Source organism: Seriola aureovittata, chromosome 17, assembly GCF_021018895.1.
Source record: "Seriola aureovittata isolate HTS-2021-v1 ecotype China chromosome 17, ASM2101889v1, whole genome shotgun sequence".
Classification (NCBI taxonomy): Eukaryota; Metazoa; Chordata; class Actinopteri; order Carangiformes; family Carangidae; genus Seriola; species Seriola aureovittata.
The window spans coordinates 11,813,745-11,841,412 of NC_079380.1; the positions used below are offsets into that span (position 1 = coordinate 11,813,745).

Below are 27,668 nucleotides of genomic sequence, written 5' to 3' on the forward strand. Positions count from 1 at the left end.
GATGCTTAATTTCATCTGTATTTTTTCCAAACTTTTTTTTAACTTAACTTGAATTAACAGAGAGTGGCACAGGCCATGCTATGAGGCCAATGATTTACAAAGCAAGGCAAGTTTATTCATATACTGCTCCTTTCAAACAGAGGCAATTCCAAGTGCTTGGGAAAAAAATCCCAAGAATAAAAATTGATAAAAAAATAAAGCACAAATAGACAAAAACAGTCCGCCAGAAAATACACATATCTCATGCATGGTATTTGGTTAATGGTTTATAAACATTATGATAGTATTTACGACCTTAACTAGCGATGAATTTTGCTTATTCACAGCAACGACCCACTACTGGCACTTCTCGCTTACCGTACCGTACCGGGGCGGGGCGCGAACGCAATAGCGACGTACTTTTGCAGGAGCACAACAGGAGCATCATAACAGACCAGGGAAAGTGTCACGGTTTTGTTTAGTGACATTACTTGCAGTTAGAGTACAGTCATTTTCACGTTAATACTTTATGGACTAATTACGTATCGTAGCTTTATGTGTAATAAATTCCATCGTGCCATGCTAATTTCCACACCCGTTCCTTTTGCTAATACTAGCTAGCTAACTGCTCCATTGCCTCTACACAGAGACTCTTTGCAGGTAAAGATTTTTCAAAATGGCATTAGCTGAAACAGAGAATGGGTGTTCCGGTGGGGAAGGGGGAGAGTCCGACGCTATTGTTACAGCTTGTGTCTTGAGCGGCTTCAGTGAGAGCGGCGAGACCCGGGCTCTCATCTCCAGCCTGCCGGAGGTCCACGGGGACACGGTGACAAGCGAGTCTGCGACACAGAGGTTCCTGGGTGAGACAGTCCTCCGCAGAGTTCACGAATCCTCAAATAAACAAATTTCAATCAGTGCTTTGAATGGGTGGTTTGAGCATGTTTGCTATGTATCACATTGTGCCCATTTCATCCCACAGTGATAATGAACAGATATCAAGAGCAGCCTCACCTGCTGGACCCACATCTAGGTACATTATGATAAGTATGACTCTGAAATCAATTTTTGTTAGTATTGTAGATTCATTTGAAGAATGTATATATAATTAAATTCCCCCACTCGTCAATTTTTATTAGAATGGATGTTGAACATGATACTGGATTTTGTAAGGAGTGAAAAGTCTCCCCCTTCACTGGTACATTTGGGTTTCAAGTTTCTCTACATCATCTGTAAGGTCAGTAAAAACAGTGTTCATGCTGACAGCAGCTTGCCAAGTCAATTAAAATCCTCGACACCACACTGCAAAGAGTAAAACCTGCAAAACTCATTTTACTTAAATAGCAAAGCTGTCCAGCCAATTCAGTAATTCTGCTTGATGACACAGGCCCAGGGTGTTTTTATTTATTTATATTTTTCTGGCTAGGTAAGAGGCTATAAAATCTTCATGCAGCTTTTTCCTCATGAGGTGGCTGATGTCCAGCCAGTTCTGGACCTGCTGTCCAGACAGGATCCCAAAGACTCTGAGGTGAGACTCTAGTAAAAATAATAATCCTGTCCTACACAGCAATCACACCTCTGTGCATTTTCTTCCTACTAATTTTGCATGTGTTATCTTTGGTTTTGGATTTACTAGCTGCATGTTTTACCATATACACATTTCAGACTTGGGAAACCCGCTACATGTTGTTGTTGTGGCTGTCCATGACCTGCCTCATACCCTTTGACCTTTCTCGCCTGGATGGTCATCTGGAGTCAGATGGAGGCATGGCCAGAGAGCCCACTATGGACCGTATTCTCGCTATTGCAAAGGCAAGTTAAGCAGATGAAATACTTTGATTTTGTTAACGTGTTTTGTGTTGGAGAGATTGGTCCGTATGTCTAGGTCTTGCTCCCCAAATGGCTTGTCTTTTGTTATCAGGATTTGTGGATGTGTAATATGTGAACTGAATTTTATTTAGCCCTGGAGTATTTGTTTATTTGTAGCATTATTTGTAGCATTTGTAGCATTACTCCAATGTCATCATCATGATAACAGTCATGTATCATACAGTATGAATGACAGTGTTTTTGCTTCTTTGCAGTCTTATCTACTTGTCAGTGATAGTCCCAGGGATGCCGCATCTGTACTGGTATCAAAGTAAGTGCACAAACCAAACATGTACGTTTTACAGTTTGTAGCAGTGGAACAATAATAACCTTTAATAAAACATGAAAAAAACACAAGTGGCCACAAAATTTCCCTGCAGGATGTTGATAGACAGGTGTGAACAGGTATGAACTGATTCAGTTTCCATCAAATCAATACCTTCCGAAACTCACTGACAACTAATTTCCTACATACAGTGTGATAATGGACACAGGATCTGCCTTATAGCTGGAAATGAAGAAAACAATGAAAGAAATGAATGTGTGCTTACATCCACTAGGACCTCTACTACACTTGCCTGTGTGCCTGATAGGACACACTATAGAAGAGGCCTGTGGATCCAGTTACTGCCAACGTTTGCTATATTGTACATCAGTGAACTGTGTTGTATCATAAAGAGTGGAGAGCGTCAAGTAAAGCCGCAGTGTGTGTGTGTCACAAATGGTGTACCATTTACAAAAGAGTTATCGGCATTAACTGGTGTAAACCTATATGTTGTTAGATGTCACACATCTATAGTTTGAATTATTAAATTAATATGGATAGGTATTCTTTAAAAGGGAAACTGAAAGCAGAGAAATAATGTTACTAATCATCCACCTTCATGTTTTGTTGTACTGAATGTTTGCAGTGACCATGAAATGTGCATAAACAGTTTCCTTTTAGAGGAAAACCAAACAAACCAACATCATTATCTGTGTATTTGGGCTATTAGGCTCCCTGCACACATTAAGGCTAAATGTCTACTGTATGTATTTTTATGTAAATATTGTGTCAATCATGTACAGTAATTTACTAGAATGGCACTCAGTAGAGTCTATACCTCTGCCAAGGACAAACATTGTCTTCCACCAGATCCAGATTATCATCTGGATTGGCACCAAATTGTGCCCTATCTACCAAAGTTTAGGAAAGACAAATTTCCATTTTATGCAAATCTAATGGACAGTTAAGTTTTATCTTGTTTTATGTAATCTCAAGAAAGTGATAAAAAATTCCTGGCTCTGCCCCTTTAACCAGATCTGCACCAATATTTAATGGGTTCTTCCCTGGAAAACGCCCCATCCCTCCACCAAGTTAGTTCAGTACTTTTTGCATAATCCTGTTGACAAATGAACCAACAAACCAACAAACCAGCAGCCACAGATGAAAACATAACCTCCTTGGCGGAGCTAATAAAAACATAGCAACCTACTGCAAACACAAAATACAAACCATGTAAAGTTATAAACTGTAATTTGTTTTCTAACCAATAGAGGGCACGGTTGTTCGTGGAATGTCTCTTCTGGTGTCTACATTTGTTTATCTAGATGAAACCAATTATTTCTTTCTTGCTTTATTGTACATGACCCTACAGGTTCATGACACGCCCTGATGTGAAACAGAAGCGCCTCGGAGACTTTTTGGACTGGAGCCTCACCACTATATCCCAGACCAGTGACCAATCAATGAGAGACATTATAGTGCTGGATGGTGCTCTGCAGTCTCTGGTAAAAAAAAACACACTCACTGATCATACTCCGTTGGTTTTGCGTACACACCATTCTCTATTGTTTGTTTGAAGCCAGTGTCATTTGTGTGCACAGTGTATTAAAACCTGCAGACGATAGTTTACAAGAGCTGACATGACTGGTATGTTTCACCTAATACCGAATGTGGTTTTGGCAGGTGTGTAATGCACCTGCTACGTGTGTGGGAGCTACTGCTTCAAGTGTTTAATCCACAGTGTTAAGAGAATTAGCGTTAATGAGAACAGGGTTGAAGGTATTTTTGTTCCAATGAAAATCACTTTTCCAGCCTCTCACATTACATCTGTTTTCAATACAAATCGTTATCAGTAATAGAGGATATTTTCTAATCATTTCCTGCCAGGTAAGATAATGTTTTGCAGCCCTCAAGCAAGTACATTACGTTCATATTATTGGCACATAAACTTGAATAACTTGTAGAAAGCGCCCCTTTTTACTTGATGTCTATGAAGTCACTGTGGCCCCAGGCTGTGTGGTGCTTAGGGTGTTTCAAAGACAAAAACATAACTAGATGTTGCCTAATATGAATCTTGGTTTCTGAGACTAATGTGTAATGTCTCTTAGTGAAATACTTACTATTTGAAAATGTGTGATGCCTTCCCAAATGTTACTGCTATCATATGTCCTCTGTAGTATGTTAGATTGATTTGGTAATCTGATTTGTGTCCCCTAGGCAAAACTTTTCAAACATGGAAAACGAGATGACCTCCTACAGTATGGTAGGTTACAGTTTGTTCTGTGTTATATCTCTATGCAGTAAAGTAATGAATGAAGATCAAATTAATAATTAAGCAGTTCTGCTGGCCTCAGCCTGAACAGGTTTTTGTTTTTCACACTGAAAACTTAAAGACCCTGCGCCCTTGTTATGTCAGTATCATATTCATTGTATGTGGGATTCAGCTCTGTGGGCTCTTCAAAATCTGGACTTCATAGCCTATAATGATATAATTTGATTCAATTGATTAAAGATCATGGCAGCAGGGTGGCATAATTAGGATGGCAGGAGTTATTGGAGCATGTTATTGTTACATTCATAGCCCTCAGTTCAGTTGCTCTTGCCAGTGGTAACAGAATGATTTGTGTTCACAAATCTTTTATCCAAAAGTCATATGCCAGGGAGGAGATATTTGAATGCATCATGTGATATGTCCCTAAAATAATACCAGAGACTTGCTGTGAATGAAAATGTGAGTTCTTTGATAATTTATCCAGTGCATATTTTTAGCTATATGAAGCAGTTTCTGTAGAGACATTGTAGTTGTAGCTGGCAAGTGAACCTCATCCATAGCAGTTAGGATTATTTGTTTTTTGTGTACCTGTGATCTGCAAATTACCTACATGTAAATAAAGGCATTGGCATTTCTTGGCCTCTAACCAGAGATCTCCCAAATCGCAAGTATGCCTGTATGCTATGTATGTTCTGTATGTATTCATTCATTTATTTATTTCTGTAATGAAATTATAGTATTACATGTAATAATTATGACTGTGTTTCCCAGCTGCTACAATTCTGCAGTGTCTGGAGCAGAAACATCTGTCAGAGAGCAGCCAGGCCATGCTGCGGAAGCTTGGTGTCAAACTTATCCAGAGGCTTGGTCTCACCTTCCTGAAACCACGTTTGGCTGCTTGGCGGTTAGACATAATATAATAATAAATAAATTCATTGTGTGTTTACATGAAAAATTTGTCATATCTAAAAGCATGGGTATTTTTCATGTAAAGAATCTTGTCAATTACCAATACTTTGCCAATTGTGGCTCCCCATTCCATTGGGAATTGCTTTATATCATTTCTCTTCCGAGCTAGTTTTTCATAGTGAGTAATGTCAAATGTGTCACAACACATTTTTATTGTCATTGGTGAGATTTGTTTTGGAGCACTGAGCTTAGTGTCATAAAAAATTTATGTGCTTGATTTTCAGGTACCAGAGAGGCAGCCGCTCTCTCGCAGCAAACCTTTCCATGTCCCAATCTGCTACAACTACTGAAGCTGTGACTCCAGATATGGACACACAAGAACAGGAGGAGGACTATGACATACCTGAAGAAGTAGAGACAGTTATTGGTGAGTTTCAGCCTCCACTTAGTTTAAACTGTTGTTGTAATATGTCTGCTCCTGAAATCAAATTTCCTAATTTGGTATTTTACAGAGCATCTGCTGGTGGGACTGAAAGATAAGGAAACAATTGTGCGCTGGTCTGCAGCAAAGGGGTAACAATCTGTCCTCACATAACAAATTTCTAACAGTTGATAACAAGTCATCCTTGTAGTTACTTGTCTTCTGTATTGTTCATGTCAAAGACAGCATCTCCAAAAGAGTTAATGTTGTTTATTTAACCTTTCAGCATTGGGAGGGTGACTGGGAGGCTTCCCAAGGAGCTGGCGGATGAGGTGGTTGGATCATTGCTGGACTGCTTCAGGTAGGTTCATGCTGGGTGCATATTGGCTCTCGGCAACAGTCAGGCTCTGCTATTTATCATTTCTCATACTGTGTCCAGAATACCTGTCACACAGTGACAATTTTTTAAGCAGCCCCATATTCCAAAAACCTGTTCTATGTTTTGACCTGTGTGTGCTGTTTTTCAAGCTTCCAGGAAACAGACAATGCTTGGCATGGAGGCTGCCTGGCATTGGCAGAACTTGGTAGGAGAGGACTGCTCCTGCCTTCCAGATTAACAGATGGTATGTGCCCACAAATTCATATTGAAATATTTATTATATGACATGTGGACTATTATAAGAAAGTCAGTTTTTGTTTCTTCTTTATTCAAATTTTTTACATTTACAGAGTCAATCCATTGTCAACTTTCTATATTACAAAATATGTCCAGATTTAAATATTAAGAATACTTATTGCTTTTCACCTTTTCCAATCAAGTGTGAGAAAAAGTGAAATAATATTTACATACTTGTGACTTTACATACTTGTGTGAAGTCTTTGCATTTTTTTTTTTTTTTTTTTTTTAAAACAATTGACCTCGTGGCAGTTTTTTACACACGTTACATTTGCTCCTGCAAGCATTATCAAATCTTTCAGTGCTTAATTAACATTTTAACATTATTTTTCAATAAGTTGATCCTTTCCCATTGAGGCTTGCAGTCGTAAATGTGGGAGATATTATGTCCTTATTACTAAATATTATAACAGTCAGAGTGTATTTGTTAGCATCAACGAGGCCTCCGTCTCAGAACCCGTCCTGGTGCTTTTGCTCTCTTGTGTGGTTTATGGCAGATGTTTTCAGCCTGGCCACTGTTTGCTCTTTTCATGCCAGTTGCCTTAGTTTTGGGTGTGTGCTTGGTCTTCCCTGGAAAGTTAGGACTTGTAGCATCTGTGGAATCCTTGGAAGGCCCGTCTGCAGTGCTGAAGTCACATGCGGAGGCAGCAGAGCTTGCAGTGGCTAGCTGACAGAGTGCCAGTGCTGCAGTCTGCCTCTGGTCACATGGTTCTTCATGTAGCTCAGCATCGGGCCTCTGCTGGAGATCCTCAGGGCTGCTGTGAGAAGCTCGAAGGCTGAGGTTCAGAGGCAACTCATCCCCTTTTAATGTTTCATTGTCTAAGCACCTCAGTCCGTGGTCAGATGGGCTTTTTTCTTTATCCCGCTTTCTTGTTGAGAGGTTTAGGGGAGCCAGATCTTCTCTGCTGTCCTCATCCTCTTCTTCTGACATTTCAGGACACGGCTCAGAGACAGACATGGAGGAATATCTGCTGCTCTCAGCTGACCTGAAAGGGACAGACCAAAACTAAAATTTAACGGACTGACTAGCATCACTGCAAATCAGGTTTCTGCAGTCAGTTAATCCAAGAAAAAAATATTTTTTTTCTTGAAAAATTGAAAAAAACAGCAACTAGATTTGGTAAATTTTGCTTACCCTCCATCCACATGCAGAGTTCTTAACTGCAGCAAGCTTTCAGCACACTTTTCTTGTCTTGAGTCATGTTTGATGGGTTGCACGGCGCTATCTGTGTGTTCTTGTTCGGCAGTTGTTTGTGATTCATTTGTGCTGGTGTAGTGCAGGACCTCTGTGTCTCTCTGTATGGTGTGTGCATGGCTGGGTCTGTCAGGGGACCCCAAGGCTGAACAACCCGCTTTTGGGCTTAGCCTGGTTGCTTTATCTCCACTCTGCCCATGGTTGCTCTGCTCTTGTGTAGATGTGTTGAGGCTGTTGGGTCTGAGGCGTGAATATGTGTATAAGTCATAATCCTTTGGCCCAAGGGTCTGGCCGTACAAATCCAAAGGAATATATCTGGGTCCTGGAATTGGCATGGAGAGCTCATGTGGCCTGTACAGGGTATAATGCAAAGGGTGGGGCGGGTGAAGAGGGTGGCAGTATCTGTATGTGTATGGAGGAAAGAGGGAAGTGTGTGGTGCTGCAATGGGTTGCGGCACCACAGGCCTCTGGGGATCCAGAAACTCTGGCCGGAAAGAAGGAGAGTTTGGCTCATTCACATGGGGATTTCCTGGGAGGTAGTATGATGGATAGAGGGGCCGGTCAGGCAGGAGATAAGTAGAGTATTCAGGAACCATGGGAGGGGGTAATGGTTTTAAGGGAATGGAAGATGACATTGTGCCCCATGGGAAGCCTGGATGGTTGAAAGTAGGAGCAGGAGTTTGTGAGTCCTCCGACTGCTGCACAGATGACTTGAAGGCATCTGCTCCGTCACGGTTGGGTGTGACAGGGGAGAAGGCAGATGGGCGCGGCAGAGACTTGGCCTCATTGCTCTCCTTGTTCTCTGTCTCTGTAACTGTATTTGGTTCTGTCACATTCTGGCTGTCCTTGTTGACTGGACTCTCACACCCAACATCTACATGTTCTGTGTCTTCTCTGCTCTCATCTTTGTTCTCCTCAACTCCCTGTTTCTCAGGACTGCTGTTCTGAGCTGCTTGCTGGGGGCTTGGACAGTCCTTAGATTTGACAGGGACTCCCTTTGCTACAGCCTTGACCTGTCGAGCTGTTTGCCCGGTTTTCTGTGACATCAGGGAGATTGAGTTTTTACACAAGTCGTATTTCATGTGGTTGAAGAGGTGGGACTTCTCATTGCAGGTGAAAGGACACTGGAAACACTGGTACTTGAAGGGCTTGCCTGGCGGACGGGGAATGTAGTGGGGTCTTTTTGGCTTGCGTTCCTGAGCAGTCTGCATCTTGATTCTTAGGCACGTTTCCTGAAAGAAAAATACAGCACATTGCAGTTGAGGAATTTGTGGTTTAGATTTAAATTTTTTAACTTCCTCTGTCCGTGTATATACTGAAGCTATTGGGGAATGTGACACTAAAGCATATAAGGGCAACTTATGAATCATTGCAGTTTTTGTGCCAGATTCTCACTGAGTAATGAGGCTGATAAAGTTGTTTGACTGGTTCAGGTGGAGAGTGGTTCTCATTGGCAGTTTTTTCTCTCAGTGTTTCTTTAGCTGCTCGGCCAGAAAAATCTCTCGTTGCACAAAACACTGCACCCTCAGGCTAATGTATTTCTGCAACTGTTACTTCACAGTGGGTTGGACACCAAATACAGATATGGGTAAATATGTAAACCTATCTCCTGTATGCAAAAATGTACCTGCATGTTTGCATAGGTGCACTTGTGTCTTGTGTAGTTCTGGTTGATTGGCAGCACCCTTCAGCGGCCTCAACTTGGCCTGTGCATTCACCTGCCTATCATTCTGATATTGCTCCACTCATCTGTCCTGTAAAGTTAGAAAACTGCCTAGGCACTAAGTAGACAGGAGATGGGCAGACTAGGCATTTACTAACATAGACCTGGAGGGCATGCAGAGACTTGCTTTCTCCCTCAACCTTACTAAACTCTTAGGCTGTCGGCGTGGGAACCACCAGCCACCTGCTTCCCATGACTACACCTGCGGGATGCACTCAGTTTCCCGTTCATCATTTGATGAGCTCACCAGCTCTGGAGACGCAATTGTTTGAGAAGTAATTCTTTTAATAATATTTCATGTAACGTAGCAGCTAAAGTAGGCACAGCAGGTGGCATCTGAAGCGCTTCAGGCTCACCTTTGAAATGAAACATCACCTAAAGCGGCGAGTTAAGTGTTGCTGGGTGTCGAGGAACCTGCTTGTCATGTGCTGTCGCAAGAAGTTGTCACTCAAGTTTCTGTCCAACTGTTGCAGCATGCAAAGCCACTCCCTTTTTAAGGAGTGAAATTCATTAGAAAATTATTTTTTAACATAAATCCTCTTCACTATGAATACAACCCAGTAAAAACCTTTCTGTTTTGTTTTTTTCTTCATAAAGAATATATGTTTGGATCCTAAGGTGTGGTCTTTCTATTTACATACCAGTCTGTATTTGTTATAAAGAAAAAAGACTGTTATTTAGCTAAGTTTAGTTAAGTATCTTAAACTTTTTCAGAAGGTCCTCGGCAGAGGCCAGGTACTTTAAGCAATACATGCATCAGTCAGGTCAACAGTCTTGGCAGTAACAGCAGGGGCTAATTAAAATGCACAGGTAACAGGTGCATGCAAAGCTTACACCTACCTTAAATACACCCTGCAAACTAGTAAACAGTACCATTACGAAACACTGACTACCAAAACTACAGAAAGGGTTTGACAGAGTGCTGTGAATAAATTAAAATGTTAATAAAGTTAAAGTAACCCAATGTTTCTTGCTTTTTAATGAAGAAAAGATTAAAAAAAAAAAAAAAAAAATTACCTCCTCTGGTTGTAGCAACCGTGTCCTCTCCTGAGTATTAGGCCTGCAGAGAGCCACTCCACAATCCACAGCCAGTGTTGGTATCAGGACGCTTGCTCCAATATGTGCTAAGAGTTCAGAGTGTATGTGTGAGTGTGTGTGATGGTGCATGTGTGTGCTGTATTTGGTGATGTTAGTTGTGTGGTGAGTTCCTCTCTCTGAGGTGTTGTCTCACCAGTGGGTGGGGCTTCAGCCCAAACAGCAGGGCCCTCGGGCAACATTGATGCACCTGATATTAGTCAAGCCTCAAGCGATGATTTACATGATGGGGTTGAGTGGGGGGCTCCCACACCTTCTTCCTCTTCACTGCTCCCTCTCTGTCTTTTGTGGAAACAACCACACAGGCCTCATTCTGCTGTTACTGAAAATAACATGCTCATTTACATAAATGCATCAAGTCTGAAGTCAAGTTCACGAGCAAGCTGGCAAGATCGGCATGACATTTGCATACTTGCAGGTAAAATTGCTGCTGCTTTTATTTAGCTTTACCTCACTTTTTATGTGAGCAGTGTACGAAGAAAATAATACAGACTTTCTCTGCTAATCATGTTGTGCTTCCTTTCACTGATATAACACAGAAGTGCCACCATATTTGTTGTTGCCTGGCCTTGTACACAACCTTATTTTTTTTGCTTCTTTCTGTCAATTCTAAATAATTTCCAAGGAAGACCACCACAAAACAGAAATAAAGAGTCGGTTTATTTCTTAATGTGCTGCAAAGGGGTTGCTTTAAATGCATGTAACCATAAAATGAATAACCCCAAAAAGGTTACAACTGTATGGAGGCCTATGGGAAAAAAAAATGTTAATTTGAAATAACCTATTCATTCTTTATTAGTGTAAAATAAATACCGAAACAGCACTCAAAATCATGTAATAATTCAGTTAGTTGCTACTGGTTTTAGTCCAGGGATTTTGGCTGTCAGGTGTGAAGCTAAAATAGTGATTTGAACTCTCCCTACTACCAAGGTTGCATACAGGAAATGTAATGTGTGCTTTGGACATAGCTTTCCTTCTCTTGTCTTAGCTTTTTGTTTTTGAAGTAAAACTACTCATCCATTTCTGTTGTCTGCTTGCAGTTGTGCCACTCATCATCAAGTCCTTGACCTACGAGGAAAAGAGGGGGGCATGCAGTGTTGGTTCCAACGTACGTGACGCTGCCTGTTATGTGTGCTGGTCTTTCGCTAGGGCTTACGAACCCAAAGAGCTCGAGCCTTATGTCACTCAGATTGCCAGGTAATCCTCTTCTTCTTTCCCTTCCCATAAAACATGTCAAAGTCAAGTCAGAGTTTATTATAGCCCGATATCAATAGTATGTCTCAAAGGGCTTTACATAAAATAAAACATAATGAACAATAAAAATGTAAAAGGTGAGATAAATAACATATAAAAGATTATAAACAAAACATTTAGGATATTTAAGTATATCAAAAGTGAGGTACAATACAACAATATAAAATACACACGTCAGTCTCCTGTACATTCATAGCTGGATCCAGATGAGAAAACACATGTACAAGAATGTGTAACATATAGTACATTTATAAAACCTTGTGCATGTGAAAGTGAATATAAGCTGGATAACCATAACTGGGGGTCCCGGAGGCTCACCTGGTAGAGTGCGTACCATTTAGGCTTAGTCCTTACTGCAGCAGCCTGTGTACGAGTCTGGCCTGTGGCCCTTTGCTGCATGTCATCCTCCTCTCTCTGCCTAACTTTCCTGTGTTTCTTTCATTGTCACTTATAAAAGAAAAAAGCTTGAAAAAAATAACTTAAAAAAAGCTGGATAACCATAATTTAGTACTTTGGGCAGTCTAAATGAGGTTGAATGCCGATGCAAATAGATGAATCATTCAAGAGGATTCCAGAGAAGAAGGGCTTGGTAAAAGAAGGCCACCCACTGATGTTTCTTTTATTTTTGGAGACCAGCATTTTGTGCACAGGCGTAGGTTGCTACAAAACCACACTAAGATCCCTTATATCTCATATCTGTCATGTGGACTGTTTCAGTAATGTAAAAGTGAATCTTATTCATTTCACTCATAATAAGCTTGTTATACAACTTCACTCTTCTCCACAGGAAAATGAAAAAGCTAGGGTCATCTACAAAATAACAATGGTACTTGTTTGCAGTTTTCCATTTTTAATAGCTCTTGCTACTATTTGTCCTCACTGTGTATGTCATGGACATTTTTACATAGTTATTTACATCAGAATAACATCACCGATATGCCATAATTGCCACCCTCACAACAGGATCTGTTCTCTCCCCTGACAAAGGAGGAAGGTACAGCTCCAATGTGAATAGAGCTGAATAGAAACAGAAGCTGTAGGTGTAATAAACTTGCATCTGGGTGTATGTTTCTTAGCTGTATAAAAAATGGATCCGCTACAATCAAGAGTTTGAAGTATAATACACAATTTAAGTAATCTGTAAGATTTTTAGGTGGCTGCTCATTGTGAATTGCATTATAATTGTAATTTGCATAGAAACTGCAGGATTTACCTCTGAGCAGTTATTTACTGCCTCAAACCAGTTTTTCTGTGTCACAGCAATCTTGCATGTCCCCACATAACTGGAACACATACTTGTGTGTTGCTTTTGTGCCTCTGTTCTGTAGAAGATTGCAGTGTGCTCTTAACCTTAATTACATAGACTGATATAAAGATCACTGCTGTTGGGAAAATTGGTTGTGGGATTATAACCACCAGAAGTGTATTTTTCATTTTTTTCACATTTTGTTAAATTGCAGCCCTGTGCTGAAATACAAAAAAACATTTTCCCTCATCTACCATCACTTAATACCTCATAATGTCAAATGAAAACCGACATTTGAAATTTATCTCAGGTTCCTCTCATTTCTCTTGATCATACACCTTGAATCGAGTCCACCTGTGGTGTCTTAATAAGGTCTCACAGGTGACAGTGCATATCAGAGCAAAAAACAAGCCATGAACAGGAAGCCCTGCCTACAGAGCTCAGAGACAGGGTTTTGTTGAGGCACAGATCTGGGAGAGGCTATAAAGGAATTTCTGCTGCATTGAAGGTTCAAGAGCACAGTGACCTCCATCATTCTTAAATGGAGGAATTTCAGAACAACCAGGACTCTACCTAGAGCAGACTGCCCAGCCAAATAGATGAACAGTTTTACTGAAACCGAAGAGACTGGATGACAATTGTTTCTTTTGATCTAAATGCTAGAATGAGAAATGGCTTACAGGGATTTCTTCAAGGATCAGAAACAGGCGCTTGCATTAAAAGCAATGAGTAACATCTTGATACTTGCACATCTGCTACCAGTGCAGAGAAACTAAGGTGCAATATCATCCAGTGACGTGCGTTCAGTCTTTGTCACTGGTAACGGTTTGCCTCCGCCTTGATCTCTTTTCTCTCGGCGTGCATGTATGGACCTGTGGCCTCTGACTGTGCAGACCAGCTCTGCAGAGTCAGTTTGAACCCCTGCGACTACCATTATCATCAGCAGTCGCGACAACACCCTCCCTCTCCCTAGACTACAGGATTGCCAGGTTTCGCCTGTTGCTGTAGGTTTCGGTCGCCGTTTGGCAGTAACCCTCAGACAAGCTGATTCCTGCTCTATTCATCACAGCTTGATGACATTTACAGAAAACTCACTTTTGTAAGTGACTTGGGGGCACATGCATATATACAGATGTACAGTTACTCAGATACACAGTGTACTTATTAATTGTAGCAGCCACAAACATATTTCAGAATCAGGACACTTTTTTGTTTCTAAGCCTTTAGGGTAAGGGCAGTTAGTAAAACCGAACCGGGGCAGTTAATAAAGCTCCAGGCCTGAATCTTGCTGTTTGGAAGCAGGGAACATGGGAAGAGAGCAAACAAAGCCAACAGCAGTTAATGTCCGGCTGTCATTGTGATGTATTAATGTTGGCCCCTCCTCAACAACCAACATTCACACATCCACCCCTCCTGAAACTCCTACAGGCAGTGTGGAGTGGATGGATGCTGAGGTCAAAATGTAACCACACGCAACTTCCCATATTGCAGGGGAGTGGTGGTTGGTTAATCATCCTGTGGCTGCGTCTACCTGCTGTGCTGGGAACTTATGCATCACAACAAAAGATCTGTCTCAAAATGATGGTGCAACCTAGACTTTGACATCATTTTAAAATCTGAGTCAGAGATTCTAAACAAATTATTGAGATGATATGTTGTTGGTGCAATGTTACAGTGCAGTGTTACTGAAAAACTGCTAATATGTGTGTAAATAGGTGGCAATTTTTCCAAGCTGCAAAAAGATTTGTAAAAATGGATCATATCCAGTGGACTAAAGTGTTAATTGCAGAATTGTAACTAATAAATGATTATTGCAGCAGTTAAATGTAAAAAAAAACAACAAAGCACAGAGAAGCATGTTTTACACTTTTTTTTAAAGTTGTGCACCCATTAAACTTTCATTTTTAAGCATTCTGTGACTGCGAAGTAACCTTTTGCATTGCATGCAATGGATAACTCTTGGTACAGGTCTTGCATCAGATGATTTTTTTCCAACCAGTGCTTTGTTGTTTCTCTCTGCAGTGCTCTGCTGATCACAGCTGTGTTTGATCGAAATGTGAACTGCCGCAGAGCCGCCTCTGTAAGTTCTCTGGTCAACAACCTAAGATCTATGACTAAAGATTTACACTTAAGTGACACATGTTCATTTTTATGTCTCATTTTGTCCCAGGCTGCCTTCCAGGAGAATGTCGGCAGACAGGTTTGTGACCGCGGTATTATTGAGGACTTTTGCTTTGTGACTATTACTGTGATTTGAAGTTTATTTGCTGCCAAATATCCAGGTCTTGCTCAAACTTGTCTTGTTATTGAAAGCTTTTGAAGCTGAGAAATAGCCTCCCATTAATACTCCAAGGCACCAACAAACTCTTGATTTTCAAACAAAACTCTGTTGAAATCTGAAGTCATTACTTGAATTTGGAGCCGATTTAGTTATTTCCCCTCACAGTCATTTGTTCAGTGTTGAACAATACAGCCATCTTTAAACATTTTACTGAAAATGTATCAGCTTTTTTTTTTTTTTTTTTTGCTTGTTTGTGTCTCAATAGGGCACTTTTCCTCATGGTATTGACATTTTAACTACAGCAGATTACTATGCGGTTGGGAATCTCAACAACTGCTATCTGAACATCAGGTAAGAAACGATGTATTTGCATTGGCAGATCTTTAGTGCTGGTCCTTTACTGACATTTTTTTTTGTCATAAAATACTCAAGAGAAGCTACACTTGGTGTGCTGTCCAAATACTTAGGAGAGCACACTTATTCCAGCAGACTAAATAATAAAGTGGGTTAGCAACGGGTACTGCACCATTCTTCCTTATCGACATAGCACAGATTTTAGTTCTACTGTCACATGTAGTCATCTGGAAGGAAACTGGAAAGTACCAAACAGAAATGAGTCCAGCTTCATAGCTGAACTTTTGGCCATAAGATTTTCTTCCCCTGTTCCTGTCCCATCAGCCAATAAGAAAAATGCATTCAAGTCAAAGGAATGTACCCTTTTTTTTTTTTTTTTACAAATACAACTAAATATTGGAAATTGTTTAATTTAATTGTTTAATGTGGCACTAAAGCAAAGCTAACAAAATCTAGTGTTATTACACCCAGAATATGCAGCTTGACGCTCATAAATACCTCACAGAATATAGACAATTGCTCATGTTACTTTATAAGCACAGTTTAGTTGGTTAGTTTATAAAGAATCTGTGTTTATGAACAGCAGCGCCTTTCTCTGAGTATCTGACATGTATGGAGTGATCTATGTCCATTAAAACTAACATAGAAAAACTTTCAACCCTTTCAAGAATTTTCACCTCTGGCAGAAATACAGCAGAGCAAACATTCAAGCAGTGAAAAGGGATAAAGATGCTAGCCTCAGGGTATGACTGCAGAACTGTACATAACAAGGGAAATTAAATAAAGATGTAGAAATTATGAGAGCTGACTGAAATGGATTTTTCTCCACTCTTTTGAATGGTTCCAGAGACGTATTAAACACAGGTATTCATTCTTAGTTTTTTTTTCTGTTCTCGCAGTGTTTACATAGCTAGTTTCCCAGAGTACACCAATGCTATGATAGACCATTTGATAGCCATGAAGATCAATCACTGGGATGGGTAAGTACTTGAATTTTCCTTCCCACATAATGTCAGCAAATATGAAGAAATAGATATTATAGTTCTGTTTTTATCTCTTAAACAAAACATCATATTCTTTATGTTTTGCAGTGTGATCCGCGAGCTTGCCACAAAAGCGCTCCACAACCTGACGCCTCAAGCGCCTGATTATATGGCAACAACAGGTAAACAATGTCACCTTTGCTGTTCCCCCGGCAATGTAGAGCTTTCATTGAAAGGAACTTGCTTGGAAATTGACTGGAACCTGTAATTATTGGTCAATGGTCAACGCTTTCTTCCATTTTGGTTTTAGTTTTGCCACAGCTGTTGCCAGTGGCAGTGGGTCTTGACCTCCACAGTCGCCATGGAGCTATCCTGGCATGTGCAGAGATCACACACGCTCTGTACAAACTGGGCCTTCAGACTAACAGGTAGACGCTTAAGTAAACACTCAAAAGAACATTGAGCTAGGTGTGGATGTCATATCATAGTCTAAGCTCCATTTTGGGAATCTGTTATACTAGCTTTAGCTTTACATTTGAGGCACAATGATAATCCTCCGTTACTCTGCATGATAAATACCCTGCAATGTTTGAAACCCAGAAGCTTGTTTAACAACACCTACCCTTAACCTAGAGGTATTTCCAGAATCCTAAAAGGCTCTTCTAACCATCTGGATAAAAAAAAACAAAAACATTCTGTAACATTTTTATTTTGCAGGGGAAGGAAACAGTTTTCATCCAGAACTGTCTGAAGAGTCTTTAGATACCTTCATTCTAGGTTTTTCAAACATCACTAGGTATTTAAATTGTAGAGAAACGGATGCTTACCAGTGTGACTTGAATGTAACAGTAAAGCTAATACATGAAAGGTACAAACTGGTTTATCCTAGTCCATATTCTTGAATTTTTTTTTTTTTTAAACTTCTATCTGAATAGTGGTAATATTCTGTGAAGATGAGCTTCTCACAAGCATGGTGTGAAATTTTATGTTAGTTAGAAAGGGCAGCTTTGGGAGCTGTGTGTATGTCGCTCAAAATCTACTGATGATCAATCAAAAAAAGATACATTGATAATGGCAAATACAATTCAGCGATAAGAAATGCACCTTTCCTCTGTTCCATGAATGATGCTTCTCCATGTATTTGTCGTTTAGGATTGTGCAGGACATGATTTCTTCAGAATGTGTGGATGCATTAAAAAACATTCACCAGATGGTAAGGGTACCTCAAGCAGAAAAAAATTAGCTTCAAACTGTCAAAATGTCTTGTGTTGCTGATTTTCATTTGTGGACACACTTTCAGCTGCATGGCAGAAAACAGTACAGGTAGGCAGACTGAATTTAACTTTCCGTTAGCAGTATGGTAAAAAAAAAAATGAAAATATTGTTTCGGCTTCATATTAAAATTTTGCTCTCTTATGTAGGGGTTTTGGTGGAGAACTCATGAGGCCAGCAAGTACGTCTATGGTTTTATTGGTTCAAATATTAAAGGCAATGCTATTTTCTTATAATACAGCTGATATGATTGATGTTGTCTTTTCTCCAGTGTGCGGGCTCATAGAAAAGCTGTCCCTGTCCAAAATGCCTTTTAAGAATGACCCTGTAATCAGTAAGTTAATTATTCCAAACAGTTCCTATCATGCTTCATTTTGTTCACTATAACACCCAAAAGTATCTAATGTTGTGACACTGTGTTTCAGCTGACTGGCAGTGGCTTATCGATGACACCATAAAATCTCTTCATCTCCATTCCAGTGGAGCGAAGGATGGCATCATGGTAAGCTCAATATTTCTTTATAAAGCTGAAACGATGCCATGGATGAATGAAAATGCAAATTTTCCTTTTTACTAACTATCTTAAGAAATTCAAATTACATCATTCAGAAAGATTATTTGTTGTTTACTCACTGATCTTCCTCCTGTGTCTGCAGGTTGCAGTGATATCAGCCTTGTCTGCCTTGTGTGAGGAATACTACCAGGCCCAGGCAGGCCAGGCTGACTCACAAATGCAAGGTAGGTTGAATATGGTTTTCTAATTCCACGAGTTATACTCTTTGTCTCAATTTGAAAATAATCTCTGCATGGTGTGTGTCTACTTGCACATGTGTAGATGTCCTGGTGTCTCAGTACATCGAGGGGCTGAAGAGTCCACAGACGCTTACTCGTTGTGGATCTGCCCTTGCCCTCGGCTGTCTGCCAAGATTTATGATCCATAGTAAACTGAAGCAGGTGGGTTTGAAGTTATGAGCACATTTTCAAGCCATTTGACATGTCACTGCCTTAGTATTTAGGTATAGTGTGTGTGTGTGTGTGTGTGTGTGTGTGTGTGTGTGTGTGTGTGTGTGTGTGTGTGTGTGTGTGTGTGTGATAGATCTTTGAAGGCCTCCAGCAGATGTGTACTGTCAGCCAGAAGGATGGGAGTTTTATAGAGGCGAGGAGAGATGCCGTCCGAGCAATTGCTCAGTGAGTACTCCTATACATTTTTATTGACTTCTCATTTTGGCACCTTCTGTCTCCAGTTTTGTTTTCTATATTTTTATGCCTCCATGCCGGCGACAGCCAGGCCCAGAGTCATTGAGAGTCACTTTTCTTGTGAATGCAATATCTCAGTAATGCCTTGAGGGAATTTCTTCAAATTTGCATTGAAGTCATTTTGGATTCAAGAATGAACTGATTAGATTTGGTGGTCAAATGTCAAGGTCGTGTGACTTCACAAAACATGTTTTTGGCCTCTTGAATATGATATCTCAAGACCCTAACTCATGAATTCAAGCGCTAATTATGACACAATTTAAGACAAATGTTAGGAATAGGATAAAATTAAGTGCTGAAATTTTATATCCGAATGGTCAAAGGTAAACTTCACTGTGACATCATAATGTTCTGCAAAAACACTTCAGGCCATTATTCAATGCTGTAACTTAGGAAGGGGAGATTGTGACTATATTTCCTGCAACTTGGCTGGTTGGCATACAACCATGAGCCAGTAATTCTAGTAGTTATTTGTTAAAGGTTCGGGCTTATGTCACCAAGGCCCCTCTGTGTTTCCGCTGTTCTTTGTCTTGCCTGTCTGCTAGCTAAACTGCGTAGTTGTGTAGGCTGTAATGCTAGAATAAACAGTTGGCTGACTATACCTGCAGGACCTGAATCACATGTCCATCCATTTGTTTTTGAATACTTATTTTTGTTTTACATCTTTCCTCAAGCTTAAAATTTCATCTCATTACCCCTATTCATAGTGATAACTTCCTTGTTTCAGTACGTGAACGTTTTCTTTTTCACTCTGCCTCAGAGTGTGTGTGAAGGCCGGAGTTTGTGCCCACGGTTCCCCAGACTCCACTCTATGCTCAGAGAATATTGCCAAGGTGTATGGTACACTGCTCGAAAGCATGAACGACTACACAACAGACAGCAGAGGGGATGTAGGGGCCTGGTGAGTGAACTTCCACATCGACATACATATGTAAATATACACGCAAACGCTCACACTTGGCCCACAAAAGCACACATGCCCTTTTAATTTGCCTCAGGGATCAGGAATGTTCCTCTGCCTGAGGTGTCTGGTGTTCTTCTGTCCCTCCACCTCGGGACATGAAGACATGACATTTATGCCTGTCTCACTAGTAGCCCCAGGCCATGCTTACCGACTCGCCAGGAATGCCACCAGGCTTGTCACTTGTCCTCAGAACATGGGAGGAGCTGCTTCTTTCTGGCTGTCTACATTGTTCCTCCTTTACGCACCCTCATTACTCTTGTCAAATGTTTTCTTTTCTCACACCACAGTTTTCTTGTGTATTTCAAACCCACAACCGCACAAGTACACATTTCTTTTTAATTTTCATTATTACATTATAAATCTTTGCCTCACATTTGACAAAATAGCCATTAATCAGGGGTTCCACCAGTTGCGCTGCACCTGTTTCAGGTTGACTGATTAATGATTCACATAAACAAATTGTGCCCTGCAGCTATGAAGCTAATTTAGCTGTAAAACTGTCAAATCCAGTGACACTGAAATACAATCTTCAAATGAGGTTTTGCATCCTTATCCCAGCTTCTTTTAAATTTTTCTATAATAGATTGTTGACAGCATGATGACTCTGATCGGTGAGCGTAAAGTACATTCAAGCTGATGTCATTGCATGCATAAAATCTCCACTTTGTCTGTCACTGTGCTCAGGGTAAGAGAGGCGGCGATGACTAGTTTGATGGATGTGACTACGCTGGTGGCCAGCAGTGCCCCAGAGATCCTTTCGCCATGCCTGTGAGTTGAAATCTGAAAACTCTGAGTAACACCAGCTCTTGGCTCCTTTTTGTTAACCTTGCTATACAGCTACAGAAACTCTTTACACTGTAACACATCTCCAGCAGTGAGTAAAGTTGTAATATCAATCGGTCTCAGACTTGTTTGTTCATGGCCTGAGTAATCTTTTATTTGTGTCGCCTCAATATCTCAAGGTGTGGCTACAATACCTTAGCACTAAGTCAGATCATGTTGGTTTTGAATAATAATACAGGAGCAGGATCAAAAAATTGCATAACATTTACTTTTACTGTTGATTGGATACTAGTTGATGTTTAAAAAAATTGTCATGTCATGGTAGTATTCACACCCAGTGTTGCCTTTGGGCTTATTCACAGTGTAAGATTAATTTATGCATATTAATGTCGCCTTTGATCTGTCACCAGAATTGTAGCTCACAGGAATAGAATTAGTGAATTAATCATGCCTTAGTGAAGTTGTGACAGCTTGCTTTGATATCTCATACACTTTTCTATTTTCTACTATTCTGTGTGCAGTGTGAATCGTATGATGTGCTGCCTGGCCCAGCAGGCAGCAGAGAAGATTGACCGATACAGAGCCCATGCTGGCAACATCTTCCTGCACCTCCTCCACAACGCAGACCCTGCAGTACCCCACATCCCCCACAGAGAGGAGCTGCTAAACATTTTCCCAGTGTGAGTTACTCTTGCATAATTTACTGTGACAGTTGCGGTCGTTTTAACCAGCCTTTTATTCCAGACTGTTTTGCTTGTTTGGTAAAGTCACTTAGCTTCATACAAGGTGCAGTAAACTGAAAAAACCTAAGGCACAGTTTTTCATGGTTCTTGGCAAGTGGGTTGTTCCAAGCATCTGTCTGTTCATGTGATCCCAGACTGACTCCATGAGATTGAAATCAGCCTAGACCATCTGTCACAGGAGTTTTTGTACTTCTAGTTGCTGAAGATAGTTCTTAATGACTCTCCCTCTATGTTTGAGGTCGTTGTCATGCTGCAGAATGAATTTGGGACCAATCAGACGTCTCTCTGATGTTATTGTGTGATAGATGAGAAGCTTTTAAGTGCCTAAAACCTTTGCACGGTACTGTACATAAAGTATACAATTTCATGTACAGTAACTTTTTTATCTTTGACTCAACTTGCTATGTCTTTCAGTGAGACCACAACCAGTCTGAACTGGAACGCTCCCTCCCAAGCTTTCCAGTATATTACCCAGCTGCTTGGACTGCCTCAGTATCAGTACCACACCCTGCTTGGACTCACTGTGTCTGTGGGAGGGATCACCGAATCCACAGTAAGTCAACTGTGATGGGAGGAGTGGAGCATTGTCAAATCAGAGCAGTGTGATTTAAAGATGAGGGACAAATTTAAGGGAAAAACTAAAAACAAATGCAGACACTTCCATACAGGACACAAGGGATCGCTGAATGCTGAGTTAATGACTATGAATCCGAAACTTTCAGTCAACCCCACTGAACACCAGTGGGAAATTTGGGACCTGCTTGTTAAACAGCTCTCTCCACCGTCATCAACAAAACACCAAATGAGGGATTATGTTTTGAAACAATGGTAGAATGGTAGTGTTCAATACAGACTTGTACAATCTTGGATGAGGAGAACTGAAGCTCTCCTGGCAGCTCATAGTGGCGTCACATCTTATAAGGATGCTTAATCTTATTTTTCCTTTAATTTCTCACTAATCTGTTTTTTATAAAACTTCATTTTCACCTACAATTGAGTTGAAGTGCCTAATCATATCCACATTTGAAGGCCATAAACAAAAGGTTCACATAATGATGAAAATTTAAAAATAAATGACGCTGGAATGAGCATATATGGAGTTGTGTTAGAAATATAGTTGATTTTGCCATTTTATTGCTATTGAATGTTGTTCCAACTTTTTACTGCTGGAATGAAATGCAGAAAATATTACATTTAATAGAGACATTTAATGGTGTATCATCATCATCACTCATTAGTTATCTGGCATGTCTTTACATGCAGCACTGCTCCATTTCATTGTAGAAATTTAATTTTCATCACATAACATCACATAATAAGGCTTGCCTGTTCGTTGGGGGAGTGCATGCTGCTTTGTTTTTTCTTATTTTGGATGGTAGTAAATCCTGCTGCCAGTAATAAACTGGCAAAGTCAGCTCTTAGTTGTTATTATTTAGGAGGAAATTAGACCAGCAGGGGGAGCCATGTGTCTTATCTAGTCTACTCAGTCCTCTGCAGTCCTGCATCAGAATAATCTTTCTTTCTCTACGACAACTGACTATCACTAACTTCTTAAAATCGAAGATCAGGCATTGTGTTTTGACTTATCTCCACCCTGTCCCAACTTGCAACTCTGCGGCAGCCACCTGGGCTTCAAGCATTGATGCACACTTATCTAGAACAAATTGATCTGACGAATCCCTCGTGGTACTGGCAAGAGAGATTTTCCCATTGGTTCAATCTTTGCATCGCAGTGCTAAATAAAACTCTTTAAAGCTTGTCTACTGCTTTCCACTCCTGACCTTTTGCTCACCATCACTTGGGAGACTCAACTGGGGCCCCAAACTGGGGTTGATCAAGTTCTCCCTCCTCCTCTTCCTCCAGTATGACCTAACCTGTTAAAACCAATCATTCGAAAAGGTCCTGCCTGTAAAGATTTGTGATGGTTGGGTTATTTTTAACTTTTACTGTTTGTGGATATAATAAAGAAAAATAAGTTTAAAGCCTGTAATAGCAGCAGCAAGGTCAGTAAAATTGAACTCATCTGCCAATGGAGGCCGTAAACATATTCCCTTGGAGACGATCTGGCTCTCGTCTTGCATTTACCTCCTGCTCTCCCAGCCTTTCTTTGCCACAGATACATCCTCAGAGACGGGAAGGACTGATATGTTTGTACAGGGTTGCATGCAGGAGACTGAGCCAAGACTGCATCGATACATGGGCCAAGATTACCATTCTCACACCACAGGCGCATACTCACACAGGCCAGAGAGAGATGGAGCATCCACCATCTTTCCAGGAACTGCCTTGAAGGCCAGCCTAAATGTAGAGAGAGCATTCAGTACAGCCCTGGAAAAGCCAAATAGCAGAAACTGTCCCAAGTCCCAAGAATGAAAAAAAAAAAATTCTGCACCAACAAGTATTTTTTAGTGCGCAGGTGTTTCACAGTATTTATGGTATAATTTTTGGTTGACTGATTATTGAAACATTCATTGAAACACACAAATAGAAAACACAGATTATTTTGTACTTGACTGTAGACAAGAAAAATCACACACAAAGTTTCCATGTAACTTTGTTTATCTGTAGCACATTGTGTTGCTATGTTGCTATGTTGCTATGTCAAGGTTTGACACTTTCTTTCCGGCAGTCTGATGATAACATCTATTTATCTTTTCATGGCCCCTCAGGTTCACACTCATGTACTCATAAGCATACCATCCATTTTGGTAGTACAAAATGTTACAACATGGCAGTGATATTATACAGGAAATCAGAAAATGTTAAGCAAATCTCTTATATTTCTTACAGACAGTGATAGTGTCATATAAACAGTCGTAGTTGCACCCACCCTCACCACAATGAGTGGAAGCCTGTGTATTGTAGTTCACTAATCTACGCATCAGGCTGCTGCTCCAAGTTAACTGCTGCTCTCCACGGCCTCTGTTCAGGTGCATTTTTCTTCCCAGTCATTGTTTGACTATCTGAGAGGGATCCAAGAAAATGATGTCACCCTGACACAGTTTGGAGATACTTTGCTGAGCATCTTCAGAGACAATCTCCGCAATGACAGGTACACGTGCACACACACTAACACACACCCTTTTTCTTTTCTTCTTTTTAACATCACATTAAAATTTTCTTTTTTATGTGCGGCAACATTAAACTATTGTTATTAATAGTGTTAATGTAAAATTTTTGTTTTATTTACTTTTCTATACAGTTTATATGCAAAATATTAGCTCATGGAGCCAGCTAAAGTTAGCTTTCACGTCTCATTAACAGCCTTTGGTTTCACAGTGGAGCTCCTGTGATGTGGAAGAGCTTGTGGGGAAACTTACTATAACTTATCTAGCATCTAGCATCCCTCTCGCCATTCCCATGCTTTTGTGGACTGATTGGGAAGCTGTGAAGCAAAACAACGTCCACCACACCTGAGGAAAAAAATTTCATTTCAGTAAATCGTCTCTCTGATGTGACTGTTTTCTTTTCCTTTTTTTTTTTTAGGGTGACTATTCCTTTTCTTAAGATGCTCAATCAGATGCTCGCCAACAGCTGCTTTGAAATCTTCACCACAGAAGAGAAGTGAGTGCTGTGACATCTTTGTTTAAAAAAATGTGGATGACATCTACTAGGGACTAAGTTTTTCTGTGTCTTTGTTTTCTAAGTCATCAGTTCTGTGTGGATCTTTTGGCTCTTTGTAAAGAGTTCAAGAAGTCCAAAGATATTTCCAAGCTGCGCGCCTGTATAGCTGTGTAAGTCTCCATCTCATTGACTATAGTGTAAACATTATATACATCACTGAAGCAAAATGAAGCATTCATGATGACTGTGCTGACTGGTGTTTCCCAGCTTCTGTGGGCTGATCCAGTTCCAGGGTGAGGTGAGAAAGAAGGTTTTGTCCCAGCTGCTGATGCTGCTCTGCCATTCCTTCCCTGTGGTAAGTTCACAAGACAAGATGTGTATACAATCTGAACAGATGCATAACACAACGGAAAAACTGCGTTTTAGAATTAAAAAAATGCAACAGTAATGTTCATGGTACAAAATTCACACTTGCCAAATGCCAGTTAAATTTGTCTTTAGCCTGCTAAAAAGCAAGTATTGATGCTTTTAACTGTGCTAGTTACAAGGCCCTAGGAATGGAGATGGTCCATATATGCTAGTAAGCAAATGTTAACATGCTAACACACCCAACTAGCATGATGAACATGGTAAACATATCTGTTTAACATCAGCATGTTAGCATTGTCACTGTGAGCATGTTAAGCTGCTCAAATCACTGCCAGTGTACAACTCAGCGAGTCGCTAGCGTCGCTCTAGACTTATTTGTGTTTTTACATTTCTTTGTGTAACAACAGCTAAGACAAACAAAATAACTTGTTCTTTCTTACGACTGTAGATAAGAAAGACCACAGCGGGCCACATGTATGAGATGCTGCTGACCTACGATGATGTCATCGATGCAGAAGTGTTGGATGATGTAATGACCATGCTAAGTGATACCAACTGGTTAGTGGTCACATTGGATTTTATGTTATTAAATATTCTTTAATAGTTAAATTCATTCAGTGCGTACAGTATGTGACATGTTATCGTGCTGGGTGTCCGTTCCAGGGAGAGCGACCTTGCTACAGTACGGCCTCATAGGAATCAGCTTTGTGACTGGTTGGGAATTCCCAGGCCACAGGTGGTTGCCAAGGTAACCATTTAACTGACATTAATTAAGTGCTTGATAGGCAGAAATTATGTGTGTTATTATGTGTCATCCCCCCGTTGCACTTGGAGTTAACCTTACCCCCTGTCTTTCATCAGCAGAACCCTGTCCAGGTTTCCTGATTACCTGCCGCTGTGAAAACCAGCAGGAAATAATGTAGGTGGACAAAATCGCATAGAAAATTAGGTAATGGACTGCTTTCATGAAAAAGCTGCTCTGTATCATTAGGTCTGCCCATCTGCCGAAAAACAACACATGGAATGAATCACAATCAAGTTTTATGTGACAATAAATGGATGAAAACTATTTCCCAGTTTTGTTGTTATTACACCAGAGTTCTTGCACACCAGTTTTTTGACAGGAACACCAGATCAAAAACTCAGACTGTGATAAACTATAAAATCCAGCACACTGTCGATCACTTGTACTCACTTTATTAACAATGTTTCGGTCCTTGCCTGATGAAGCTATGAGGAACTTAACATTGTTAAGGTAAAGTGAAAACTTATTGCTTTTTCTCTATTTTGCAACCATATACACATCTGTATAAAGGATTCATTGTAGTTTCCTGAGCATAACACATTTCTTACATGCGCCATTCAGGCCGCAGTCTAGTGACACATTGGAAGTGGTCTTATAGAGCCCTCCTACTTCTAACATGTACCTGGAAAAACACAGACAGGTGAAACTGAAACTATACTGTGCGTACACTCTAAGGAAATAGATGCATGTAGCTGCGTTTGGCACAAACCATGGAATGCCACTGGGGCCCTGTTTTCCCTTGGCTCCCATGCAGACCTACTTTTTCTGCATCAGTGGAGGTGCTGGGGACCAGAGGAGACCCTGGACTGATAGCGGAGCCTCCCTGGTCCAGGCTTTCTCATTAGAATCTGACAGTGACCACATTGTTTCAGCCAGATTCCCCGTCTCACACCAACAAAGATACAACTGTTGGAAATTTTTTTTTTGAGAAAATAAATGGTTTCAGATTGTTGATCATACATTGCAGAAATCCCCTAGCCTAGTAATCAGTATATTGCATTACATTTTTTTGCTGTAATCTGATTAATTTAACTAGGTTTATCCTGGAAACTGAAGTGTATTTGGACCCTCATGAAACTGATTAGAAAAAATGGCTGTTATTCTTCTCCCATATGTTTATAGCTTTTTGTATTTCAGCAGCTCTTCTAACCGTGTTCGTGCTGCCACATCATTTGTAACATCTGGCCATCAGGGCCACGCTGTTTTTTTTAAACAGTTAAACTGGATCTCCACTAACTTGTCGTTTTATCATAAGATTTCAAATTTCTGTTTTAAAATTGATAACTTTGATTAGTGTCTGCAAAAATTTTTTTTTTCCTGTGGTGATAACTTTGAGGTCATTCAATACGAAATCCAGACTTTGCATGTTTTATCTGTTCTGTCGCTTTTACA

At 40.4% G+C, this 27,668-nt stretch overlaps 2 protein-coding genes across 4 annotated transcripts; one reads left to right on the forward strand and one right to left on the reverse strand.

Moving 5' to 3' along the window:
- Window positions 1-372: 372 nt before the first annotated feature.
- On the forward strand, window positions 373-26,540 carry tbcd (tubulin folding cofactor D). Of its 2 annotated transcripts, none has more exons than XM_056401834.1 (39): window positions 373-839; window positions 959-1,009; window positions 1,116-1,213; window positions 1,403-1,504; window positions 1,642-1,788; window positions 2,061-2,116; window positions 3,483-3,615; window positions 4,328-4,373; window positions 5,154-5,286; window positions 5,576-5,718; window positions 5,804-5,864; window positions 5,999-6,073; window positions 6,241-6,335; window positions 11,442-11,598; window positions 14,924-14,981; window positions 15,072-15,101; window positions 15,448-15,533; window positions 16,436-16,516; window positions 16,628-16,701; window positions 16,830-16,947; window positions 17,672-17,732; window positions 17,820-17,842; window positions 17,941-17,972; window positions 18,063-18,125; window positions 18,217-18,293; window positions 18,448-18,529; window positions 18,627-18,745; window positions 18,888-18,979; window positions 19,809-19,949; window positions 20,697-20,780; window positions 21,317-21,475; window positions 21,953-22,091; window positions 24,469-24,590; window positions 25,025-25,102; window positions 25,186-25,272; window positions 25,370-25,457; window positions 25,920-26,029; window positions 26,135-26,219; window positions 26,333-26,540. In XM_056401834.1, exons 1-39 carry the CDS (start codon window positions 656-658, stop codon window positions 26,354-26,356), a joined length of 3,594 nt encoding a protein of 1,197 aa, XP_056257809.1. In that variant the 5' UTR covers window positions 373-655; the 3' UTR covers window positions 26,357-26,540. The 2 variants fall into 2 exon arrangements, with proteins under 2 accessions (XP_056257809.1, XP_056257810.1); XM_056401835.1 differs by having other exon boundaries at window positions 26,336-26,540.
- Window positions 6,399-11,422, reverse strand: znf750 (zinc finger protein 750). 2 transcript variants are annotated; one of them, XM_056401836.1, is made up of 3 exons: window positions 10,324-11,422; window positions 7,524-8,815; window positions 6,399-7,374 (listed from the first exon to the last, which is right to left on the reverse strand). In XM_056401836.1, exons 1-3 carry the CDS (start codon window positions 10,471-10,473, stop codon window positions 6,822-6,824), a joined length of 1,995 nt encoding a protein of 664 aa, XP_056257811.1. In that variant the 5' UTR covers window positions 10,474-11,422; the 3' UTR covers window positions 6,399-6,821. The 2 variants fall into 2 exon arrangements, with proteins under 2 accessions (XP_056257811.1, XP_056257812.1); XM_056401837.1 differs by having other exon boundaries at window positions 9,663-10,415.
- Window positions 26,541-27,668: the final 1,128 nt, after the last annotated feature.